Source organism: Crotalus tigris, unplaced genomic scaffold (genome assembly GCF_016545835.1).
Source record: "Crotalus tigris isolate CLP2741 ecotype Arizona unplaced genomic scaffold, ASM1654583v1 scf7180000021163.878790, whole genome shotgun sequence".
NCBI lineage: Eukaryota > Metazoa > Chordata > Lepidosauria > Squamata > Viperidae > Crotalus > Crotalus tigris.
The window spans coordinates 524,966-537,178 of NW_024098375.1; the positions used below are offsets into that span (position 1 = coordinate 524,966).

General features: G+C 38.2%; 1 protein-coding gene across 1 annotated transcript in view; it reads left to right on the forward strand.

Moving 5' to 3' along the window:
- The window catches only part of COL11A1 (collagen type XI alpha 1 chain), a 263,838-nt gene that overhangs the window by 97,910 nt on the left and 153,715 nt on the right, over window positions 1-12,213 (forward strand). The window contains exons 10-15 of the mRNA XM_039369563.1: window positions 752-793; window positions 1,078-1,140; window positions 3,746-3,820; window positions 5,897-5,980; window positions 7,161-7,217; window positions 12,018-12,071. Coding sequence (XP_039225497.1) covers window positions 752-793; window positions 1,078-1,140; window positions 3,746-3,820; window positions 5,897-5,980; window positions 7,161-7,217; window positions 12,018-12,071 — 375 coding nt within the window. The remainder of the gene's footprint in view (window positions 1-751; window positions 794-1,077; window positions 1,141-3,745; window positions 3,821-5,896; window positions 5,981-7,160; window positions 7,218-12,017; window positions 12,072-12,213) is intronic.

Genomic DNA, 12,213 nt, shown 5'->3' on the forward strand with positions numbered 1-12,213 from the left:
AATTAATTATTGTTTAATTATTTTCAATCATTATTAGAGTATTTATTGGACTTTGGAGGACTTAATGAACTTGTTTTTATTTTTCTTCAAACTATTCCCAACAGGAGGGGATAGCTTCTAGCATCATCCTTTGAAGCTGGGTGGCCTAGGGCAGAGGTCCCCAACCTTTTGAGCACCATGGACTGGTTCCGTGGAGAGAGGTTTTTCTGTGGGCCAGAAGGGGTGTGGTTTAATGTACTGCCTACAACCCATGAATGGGGCTTTGCTTATTTGCGCAGTCTGGCTTCTGGCATGCTGCAGCCTGGTCCCGGTCCATGGACCAGAGGTTGGGGACCCATTGGCTAGGGCTTATTTCTCATTTGTTGTAACCTTTATTTTTCAACCCAGTTAGAGATTTTAGGGAGCCCTATTGACCTTAAGTAGAAAAACCAAAGGGAGGCTAGGCCAATTGGTCCCTAGCAAGCTAAATGGTGGCAGCTGCATTACAAACACACAACTCTGACAAGTAGGCAGAACTAGGATGAAGCCCGACCAGATCAAATATTAGATAGAAAACCTAAGAGGTCTAATTAACCTTTCCTGGACCACTGATTATTACAAAGTTAAACACAGGAAAAAAATGCAGCACAAAAAGTTTTGCAAATTATGGTTCATTTTATCCCATTCACACTTCCTACAATAATGCTACTGTACTTATTTTATGTTTATACATTAAATACATAATATACAATACATTTCTCACCTTTCTTAGGGAATGCTTATTGAAGGACCTCCAGGACCTCCAGGACCGCCTGTAAGTATATACTTTCTAAATATAATTTAAATAAAAAGAATGATACTATTAACGGAGATATTTGCATGACTACTTCAGGGATCATACATATATAACATAAGTTTTCATTGAGTACAGATTGTTCCATCTGGAAATGGTGTCATTTACCTAGCGTGTATTTTTGTTTCTGTTGGGCAACCATTATTAGCTCCCATATTTTGCCAGTCCTTCATCAAAATTGCTACTAATCATTGTAGTAAAAAGTTATTTAGAATAACTGATATATATATTGTCTTTATTTATAGGGTATTACGGGCCCCTCTGGTATGCAAGGCTCCACTGGCCCTCCTGGTGACCCCGGTGATAGGGTAAGTCTCTATGGGTTGCAAATGAGCATCCCAAGGGTTCAGATTGAATGGCTAGGAGTGTAAACGATTCTTAAGGATGTGCAGCTGTTTTGTAATCTCTTACTGTAGCTTATAGGAATACTTTTGTATTTTGCAAAGCTGTTATATAAATAAAATATCTTTATTCTGATAATGAATTAAGTAGTTTTAATTGATCTATTTCAGATCAAATTTGACACTCTTCCAATGTGAAATAATGAGATTTTTAGACGTTCTCGGGATAATGTTAGATCCTTTTTGTTGCTGTGCAGATAGAACATGGAGGGCCTTGAGTCTAAAGGTCATCTAAAGGTCATCTAATAGAGTTGGTGGAGGAAATAGGATATTGTGAAGGCCTCAGATTCCCATGTCTCCTGAATACAAGTCCACATTATTGACTATATTCAAGGTGATGAAGGAAAATGTTGTTATCAGTGGTGCAAATGAAAGTTGGAAAACAATCTCCATTATCTAGCTTTAAAGGCTTTCACAAGTCAGACCAGCAGATGTCTTGTTATTTCTGGATGACTTTTAGTGATAACAGGTGGCTGAACTGGAAGTGTAGCTGGCTTTCTCTTTCTGTTTGTTTTGCTTGCTATTACATCTGAAGGATAACTGTTCACATCTCTTGAGATAAGAGATATCTGAAGTCTTGTTATTAGTTTTCTGATACAATGGATTAGTACAGGTCAATCCATTTGCCCTTCCTGATTTCCCACTTAATCTTTAAATATTAACCAAAAATATTTTTAGCTGGGTAAATCTGTGTTAATCTGTTCCCATCATGTCCCTTCTTTGCTTTGTCTTCTGTGTGCTGTAATTGCATTGCTGCATTTTTTTTTTTTAGATCTCCAATAACTGATACATTAAGTGCAGAGTTGCCTAGATCTGTGGATATTATCGGCCTAAAACCACATGTGTAATGATATTTTTGCAACAGTTTTTATGAGTCCACTCATTTATCAAATGTAAAATTGGACTGAAATGACAGTATCAAAAGCAAGGCAGCTCAGACAATTCCTGCTTTGCAGCAACTAAAACCAACGGTGTGCAATCTGAAAAAACAATACTGTATTAACTTATGGTGTTTAAACATTTAGAAAGTTCTCGGAATATTTTGCCTACCACCATTTCAGATAAAGAAGAGATAAGCAGTAGGTGACCTTATCCTAGATGTTGAATATGCACAGGAGATAAATCAGTGTTAACCTCATCTTTGCTATGCTGTTTCACACTATAGTTTTGCATTCTGAATGTATCTCTAGGAGTTGTATGTTGTTCTGGTATATGTATGTATTTGATGCTTATTCTTGCAAAGAAGATCCTAGATGAGTTTATTTCTCCTCAAAATTCCGTACTGTGTACAGGTAGTCTCCTTGACTTATAACAATTTACTTAGTGACCGTTTGAAGTTACAACAGCATTGAGAAAAGTGACTTATGATCATTTTTCACACAACTGTTGCAGCATCCCCATGTTCACGTCATTTACATTCAGATACTTGACAACTGACTCACATTTATAATGATTACAGTGTCTCAGGGTCATGTGATCACTTTTTGCAACCTTCTGACTAGCAAAGTCAATGGGGGAACCAGATTCACTTAGCAGCCATGTTACTAATTTAACAACTGTGGTGATTCACTTAACAACTGAGGCAAGAAAAGTCATAAAATGGGACAAAACTTACACTTCTCACTTAGCAACATAATTTTTGTGGTTGTAAGTTGAGGGCTACCTGTAATCAGGTTGAAGAGCTGTGTAACAATGTTGTGTGCAGTGCCAATGAAATAAATTTAAGATATGATGATGTATGTGCACGTAGGTAGCAATTGAAGTGATTAGTGAGTATAATTTTTAATCTATACACTAGCATATGCCTGCAATGCTGGTTTTATAATTTGAGGAATTAAAAAGTATCCTTAGAACATAGGCATTTCAACATTTCCTTCATGAACATTAAAAAAAAAGACTAGTCACATGTTTGCAATAATGATTTGCCAACTTCTAGGAAGCTATTCATAATTATTGTGAGATGTTTTACTCTTAAGCATATATACGTTTTGTTCTTGTAGTTCATAACTATTGAGGGATCTATTAGCATGCATTTTTACATAAAGATGTAAGAAATGCTTGAATGTAAACTTTCTTAATTTGCATTTCCTGATCCCAGATTTGAACCAGAACATACATTAATAAATTTTGCCATATATTTCACAACTTTAAAACGAAACAAAAAATATTTTAAAGAAGGAAACACAGAAATGCATATACTGCATTAGAACAAGATGTAGACAAAAACATGCTTATATGTGGGAAAGCACTCACAATATATACATTTTCCTGGAATCCACATATGAAATGAAGAGGAAAATGTGGACAACAGTGTGTGTATTAAAAGAAACATGCACAAAAGCTGCTGTGGAAGTTTTAATTAATAAACTACAGAAATGAGATGAAATGAACATAAGATGGGATTTCAGTCATTCTTTTGAATTTGCAACTGTGGTAATTAAACATGCTTTAATATGTTTCCAACAAATGTATAATGTTTATATCATTTACTGGATCTCTGTTTTGACCTTAGGGTCCACCAGGACGTGCTGGTCTTCCAGGGGCTGATGGCTTACCTGGACCCCCGGGTACCATGTTAATGTTACCAGTAAGTCTTACTTTGCTTTATAAACATTACATTTTCAAGGGACAAATAAGAATTTCAATGCAGTATGATCAACTATTAATATTTCTCTTAATAAATCACCTAGGTCCAGGTTGATGGAAGCTCTTAGAAGTTAGACAATAGCAGTGACCAATGCAAGAGCTGATTCCTGAAACTGGCTTATATCCAGTGACATGATGACATTATTGATGGAGCAGAGTGACATTTCACCCCAAGCTATACAAACGGCCTGAGATTGTGCTTTTGAAATGAGGGAAATGGCCAGATTTCAGTGGCATAGTCTTAGGTTGCAAAAGGGATGCTCACTCCTGAAATAACAGACACTGCACTTCTTCCACCATTCTAGACAAGTGTATATATCAGGTTTTGAAAGAACACTTTATTTCTGTTGTTCATGTTAAAACAGGGATGGGCAATTAATTTTCCCAAGGGGCCATATGAGAAACAAGGACTGTTGTAGAAGGCTGAACCAATGTAAGCCGATTTGATATCCTCAGATTCTATCACCTCAACTCCTCAGACTGGTGCAGGTGAGGGGCAAGCTCTTCACAGGTGCAGAAAAGTACTTTTTCTTCACCCTCCTGCGTGGAATGGGACAATTTGCCCCAGCCATCACACAATGGCCATCTCACTATAGCCTTCTCATCATGGCCAACTTACTCCGGTCATCTCATTGCAGCCAATTCACTGCAGGATAAGTAACCATGGCCAGCTTTCTGTGGGGCAACATGCCACAGAAAAGTTCATGTGGGATAACATTAAATGTTATCTACCGCTGTTTCTTTGACATTATTTCCATTTTTCTCAATGGAACTAATGTTCAAAAAATAGTGGTGGATAACATTTATCGCATTGAATTATCCTGCAAGGAGGTGTCCATGGCAAGTTGTCCCATGGCTAGTTGGCCATTGTGAATTGTCCCATGGTGAGTTGCCGTTGACGAGATGGCCATGGCGAGATGGCTGTGGCTGTGGCGAATTGTCCTAGATCCCTCCTGCAGCTGCCAGCTGACTGAAGGAGCTCGTGGTGACTGCACGGAGCCAGATCCGACTTTGCTTCTTCTCTTGTCCCCTATGGCACACTTATTTACTTTTGATTTCTTCTTTATGATTGACCTCATGCAGGCTGGGCAGGGCCCAAAGGACTGGATATGACCTAGAGGCCATAAAATGCCCAGATCTGTGTTAAAACATGGTTTCAATAAGTCAATTGCCTGAACTTATGTGACATACTAATTAAATAAATTTCTGAGTTCATCAGTGATTAGTTTTGCGACTTTAAATACAAAAGCAACTTCCGTTGAGGATGTATTTATGATGGTAGTGCTATAACATACCTAGGAGTGAACCAAATTCCAGTTGAACTTTTAGACAGGCCCAGCCAGAAGGGCTGACATCTTCTAAAATTTAACTTTCCAGCACCAGTAATGGAGGAGAGAAAACTAATATTTCTTAGGCCTAAATCCTTATTGAGAGGGACGTCTTCATGTGAAAAATGACCTGGGTTTGCTGGATCTCTAATTAAAAGCAACAAAGTCGTGGCGAGCTACAGTTCCCAGTAATCTTTGCATTGAAAACATCTTCTTGATAATTTTAAAGGCAGAACTGGAGATTAAGCTGTAAGACAAAGAAAGCTTGGACTGCAGTGATTCATTAATTCTCCTCAAAAGCATGGGGAGCTTTACAGCTTGGAATGATGCCATATTAAAATGATCCAATTCAAATCTTATTGAAACAGTGAGATGGGCAATATATAATGTAATAATAAACAAATACAATTTTGTCCAAATTAGTTTCTTTAAGGTTAACACATTCTGAATGGGAGATAATCTTTGTCACTAGCAATAATGCTGTTTATTTTAGTAATGATTATTTTTTAAAAAATAAAATTTGTGATAAATTATACAACCTAAAAACTACCTACATAAAACACCATTATATCAAAGGAAGGTTCTTAAAGATTGTAGTAAAAAAATATTTCATTAATGAGTGAATAGAAATCAGTTCTGAATTTTTCATTTTGACTAAAAAAATAAAAACATGCTTTGCTTCTGTACAGTTCCGCTTTAGTGGAGGTGGTGAGAAGGGCCCAGCAATCTCACCTCAGGAAGCTCAGGCTCAAGCTATTCTTCAGCAAGCCAGGGTAAGTGCATGCAGACCAAAGCAAAGCTGGAAAACCTTGCCCCCCACCGAGGCCCACCCCTTTTCAAAGGCTCTGTTTCCCATTCATCAAAACATGCTGTGATCTGCCTTCTGACATGAGTGGAACCAGAACTGAAAATGAGTAGAGCTACAGCAGAAGTGATTAGATGTGGAAACTGCCCTGAGGTCTGCTCTATGGCCTTTCCTGCTCCTGCTGTATTGGTGGAAAATGTCAGCCCCATTCGATAATCCAGACAAGGGCCAATTCTGCAGAGATTGGCTAGAGCATAGGTTGTAGGAGATGGCTAGGCTGAGCCTGAGGGAGGGGTCAAACACATTATAAGTCATGAATCCCTGCGTGCCTCTAAGAGATCTAAGTCCAGCCCACCTTGAATTCTTCTCTTATCTCCCATGCATTTCCCTTGATCGCTAGTTGGTCAGATACTGGTAGGGAGCTTAAGCTAGCAATTAATCTCATTTATTTGCATTTGAACTGCCAGAATCTCCTGATTTCCCCAGCATTTGACACAGGTAGTCCTTGTCTTATGACCGGTAGCTTAGTGACCATTCAAAATTACAGTGGACCTACTAAAGGGGGGTACTTACAACCTGGATTCAAAATTCTGGCAATCAGCCTTCCCTGCCACAGTCACCTGACTGTACTTCAGGTGCTTGGCAATTGGACCAGGTTTACAGCTGTTTTCAGCATCCCGTAGGCCTGTGGACATGTTTTACAATGGTTTTGTTAAAATCCATCCTTCCAGTTTTTGGCAAAACTAGCCCATAGTTAGCCATGGGTTCCCTTAAGACTACAGTGTTTACTTAACAACCCCACCACAAAAAAGATTGTAAAATGGGTCAGTCAAATGAGTGACCCAATTTATGACCATCATGTGTTACAACTGTGATAAGCAGATAATAATAATATCTTACTCAGTTTTACAAAATGAACATTGTCTCTTATTTTTATAGAATCCAGGATCTACTAAAATTAACTTTTGGGGTTTTATCTGTATCATGCCAGAGTCATGATGCTTCACGATCTTTCCTCATAAAAGGTAGCAAGGTTAAAAAAATTTTTACATTTCAGCAAATAGCTAATTATCAATGGCAATTGTTGGAGGTTATGAGTAGTTTAGCAAGTGATTCATGTTAAATATTTATTTTTGTTTACATTACAGATTGCAATGAGAGGGCCCCCTGGTCCAATGGGACTTACTGGAAGATCTGGTCCTGTGGTATGCAAAAATTGGTTATCCAAAGTTGTGATTCATAAATGATTTATCTCAGTTGCAATGCCATTTAATTGGCGGGGATTTTAATAAGAATGATTTATTAGTGTATCTGTCTAGGAGCTGTCCCTAGCATTAAGTTTAGGGACTGCCAATCTTTTAGAAGCTAGAAAGCACAGTACAAAACAAAATTAGGCAGCGATTGATTTCAGAGGAGGATGTAATCATGCAACAATATTACATGAGTAAATGGAGCTAGGATTTTCAATCATGTATGGGTTGGTTTGTGTTTTGCTTTTAAAAATTATTATTGGCTGTTCTGATGGTTTATATGTCCTTTATATTTGCTTTCCACTGAAATTTGTTTGGAAATCACTCTTCTGTTGTTCAGTGTTTTGCAAATGAATTTGGGGAGCATAACTTATGGGGATTTTGAAATTATGTGACAGAGGTTTACACAGTCTCTGAGCTGCTCAGCCTTATATTAAGCAGAATGAAATGTCTGACTGAGGCAACAGATACTAAGAAGTTGCCAAATACTAAAAGACAAAACTGGACATTTCTGCATACGCCTAAATTAACCTCCATCCCCAGGTTGCAATAAAGGGTGTGGTCCCATAATCAAGGCTGCAGTGAGGTTCAGCTGCAAGGCTAGGGAGTTTCCATATGGTCCTTTACTGGAATCCAGCATACCCTGACCTGGCCACAGACTCTCTTGATAAAATTAAATAAATGTTTCATTTGATGGTTAACATATTTCTCAATATGCTTATTTGTCCCCTTGGAATTTGTACCATTTCTGCAATTTTTGAAGAGTTAATTTCCTCCACTTTTATATTATTTGTATTGGGGGAAATTATTTAGAAATTTATCTCCTATTACAAAATAGGAGGGTTTTTCCCCCTCAATTATTTAAGGTAGTTTAAATACAGGATTTAATGATGAGAATACTGGAGATTCTGATTTCAGCATGGAGTTTAAAATGGCCAACAGAATGTCCCAGTTGTCTAGTTTGGATAACAAGCAGAGCAAAATTGCAGACCTCTATATTATAGACTCACTGGATAGAGATTTGACATTTGCCAGCATTTTAAATGTTTAAATGACAAAAGCAGAACACTAGCTCTGCAGTTGTTAAATTACCTGAGCAATTTTCTTCTAATGATGGTTTCCTATTTTATGAAACGGATACTCTGTTGACAGAGATAATCAAAATGATTCATTTAAATGCTGCAGTTAAGCAGTTACTATCTCTTTCCAAGCTATCCAAGGGTATTTACAACAATATAAAATGATACTTATTACAACCGAGATTACAGACTTTGCATAAACCTAGTAGTCTCCTGAGGAACCTCAGTAATTACACCAAGGTAGAAAAACACTTAGACATAAAGGTCAAGAGGAAGTATGCCATTCAGAATGAAAGGATATATTTAGTTTCTAATGTAGTGTGCTGTTTCCCTGATTTGCAAAAGCAGGCTAGCCAGCATAGTCGCCTTAGGGCAGTGGTTCTCAACCTTTCTAATGCCGCAACCCCATAATACAGTTCCCCATGTTGTGGTGACCCCCAACCACTTATACATCACTGGGTGCCAGGGACATGGCCAAAGAAAAGGGGGAAAAATGGCTGACAGCCTTGTTTGGCGACCCCCGTGAAATGGTCATTCGACCCCAAATGGGGTCCCGACCCACAGGTTGAGAACCACTGCCTTAGGGGCTGTGAGAAGTTGTAGTTGTATCTGTGTCCAATGTTCCTGCTTGATTCTGATAAAACTGCTGATAATCTGTATTGATTGTAACCATCCTGCCCAAGATGAAGGTAGCTGAAGTCAACAGAGCCACCTTCTCCACCTCTGTATCTGTATTTCCTCTCTCTCACACACACACATTTCCAAGGCTTCAAGTTCTTGCTCTGATAGCCTAGATCTCCTGTAAATATCCATATTTTGCTTATGGAGATCAGAAAGCTGCTGATGCCTAATGAGAACTTCCTTATTTGGAAACTGTCTTCTACATAAAAAACATGCTAACTTTTTCCCATCTGTTAACTTTTCTTCCTCATTCTCCAGTCTCTCCAAGAAATCTTCCTCATTCTTTTTGGAAGAAAAATGATAGCTGTTCTTTAGTCCAGAATTCTTTACATGTTCTGGACTGTCCCAGTTGCCTTAATTCCCAAAGGTCATGTTAATTGGTGATTATATGGCTGTTGTCCAACATGGCCAAGAAACATCAGGCTCCAGGGATGTGCTGCTGAAAATATATTGTAAACATGAACTGTTTTTGTCAGCTTTGCAGGTAGAAGGATTAGTACAATGAAAATCTGAAACCTTTGGGTAGGAGCGTTGCTATTTATAGCTGAGGAAATAGAGAGTTATGTTCTTTGTATTTAACAAAAAAAAGTTTTGTTATGGCATCAAGCAATGCTAGACGTGCCTCAAAGCTATATGAGTAATTTGACAACTCTGTAGTGCACGGGTGTCACACTCAATCGCATCACACGATGTATCGTGATGTATCACAATGGTTTTTGCCTTTGCAAAGCTGGGGGGCGTGGCCTGTGCATGACTCATCCGGCCCATGGGCCGCCAGTTTGACCCCCTTGCTGTAGTGGGAATTACATTTGAAAATGTGCTGCAGTTTTCTTGATTAAAAAAAAAAGGCAAAACTTTTGTTGGCTTTGTCCATAAAAACATGCCCACTTCTAAATATTTTTACAACTCTCTCACTGCAAAAATTAACATATATTTGCAAACTTGTGAAGGACAGAAAACTTTGTAAAGGTATTGACCTTTTTGACAGTAGTGGTGTTGGGAAATATTTACCCTGTTGATTAAATCAAGTAGAGACCTTACAGTGTGGACCTCAAAGAATCTTTCTCACGGTCTCTAGTCCCAAGCTCCTTGTTTCACTATAAACAACAACTGGTTTTTCTACTGATCAAGACTTCAGAAAGGGTATCTTAAAATTCTTTTCTTCCTGGAGTGAAGAAGATGTAGAAAATGGAGGTGGGTCAGTTTGTAAAATATTTACAGTAATAGGTGGAAAGTTATGATCTGCAATAGAGAAGATACCTTCTTTTGGAATATGTCCTGCTTGACCAACTCTTGCATTTTCTCATGCAAGAGTCTGTCAGTAGTGAAATGAAAACTGTTTTTAAAAAATGAAGTAGTAGTAGTAGTGAACGGAAGGAATATGTTAACAATCAATTGCCTGCAAGGCCCTCACAGTAAGCACTTGTAATATTCTCCTGTTTATAAGCAAAGCAAAGTCCCAATAGTAGGATGTTTTAGAAATCCCCAAATCCAGTTTGTTCATTTTAAAATCCCCAACCCAAAACTTCTGGGATCTAGGTGATATGGGACTGGGTTCCTCTAGCTTTTTATTTAGTGTATGCTCAGCACAGCTAGTCTGGAAAGTATAGCGTTATTTGTTAATTTACAGGCTACCATCCCCTAGCAGAATATTTTAAAGCCAATAAATGAACAATTGAAGTGAAAGCAGGGAAGGCCTGCCAAAGCACCTGTCATAGATAAAACATAGAAGAGGAATGGGAGAGGCACAGATAAGAAGGGATGAATTGGAGCGACTGCAAAGGGATCTTTATACAAAGACCACTTATTATGTTCCCAACTATAATTCTGCAAGAAAAAAAGTACTACCCTTCTCTAGGGAAGTATAGGAAGACTAAAACGAAACATTGCGGTTAACTGTTCCCCAGCTGCATAGTTTTGATTCATATCCTTTGGCCAAGATAACTCTACAATTAGCCTACTCTAGCCTCTGTGATTTGTAGGGAAGGAAGTTATAAAACTGGTCCTTCTGCTCCCATTCAATGCTTCCTTGCCAGGTTATCAGAATGGCTTTGAGAATGGCTGCAAACGGAGCAAGTAACTGATGTCTGAAGGTATCTTGCAGCATAAGAGCCACTCTTAACATCTGTCACTAAAAAGGATCCTAATATTTTACTGCTCCTGTCATTGTTTATCTCCTGTTTTCAGTGGAATATAATTTGTTTTTGGAATGAGATAATAGCCAGTTGGCAGACAAGCGATATTACTGTATTGGAAAAGTTCTCACTTTTGGCTTGTCATTTTTTGTGTACTGCCCAAAGTTCCCTATGATAGATAAACACACAGGCAGGCAGAGAGATCTGCCTTCTCCAAGAGAGAAGAAAATCTCACTAAGACTTTCTTTTGAAAAGGAAGAACAAACAGGATAGTGTTCTTACCAGTGCCAAGAGTTTCCCATTGGAGCTGTCCTCGAATATGGAATATTTTTTTCTATGCAGAATCATATTACATCAGTCCTGGCAGGAAATGCTGCACATATTTTCACCAATAGGGTTGGAGGGATTGTTTTGATATTGATGAAAAGGATTTTGTAGCATGCTGGTGGAGAAATCTTGAAACATGCTTATAACTGGGAGACAGTGAACAATGGCCTGCAAGCCACAAAGCTCCAGCACTGCAAATTGAAAATAGAGGTTGACCATAATTGCTTATCAGTATGAGATTATAGGGGTGTGAACCCAGATTGGTGACAAAATGCATGTAGAAATGCCCTCAATTTATTATTGAGACTAGAAGTGGGTTGACCAGCATCTTTAAAGATATTTATTCTTGGACAGTAAATTTTAAGTTTAAGATGATGGCTGGAAAGCAATAAATAAAATTATGAACCAGTTTGATGTGAACATGTCCCATAGAATCATAATCAGCAATACAAAAGTGTTTATTTTTCTGTGTCAAAATGTGAGTCAGATTGAACTAAAACAGCATGCTCTTGGGCATTTTTCCTTGGGTGCAGGGAAGTCCTGGTTCACCCGGTATCAAAGGTGACGGTGGAGATCCAGGACCTCAGGTAAGAGTCTATCAGCAACAAAGAAACAAATGCAAATGGTGGATTTGTAATGGGGTCCCTCAATTTTAATCCTAGTGGTCCCAGTAACTGAGAGAATTGTTTCATAAAGCAATTTGACCTTAAATCCAGGTATAATCTGATA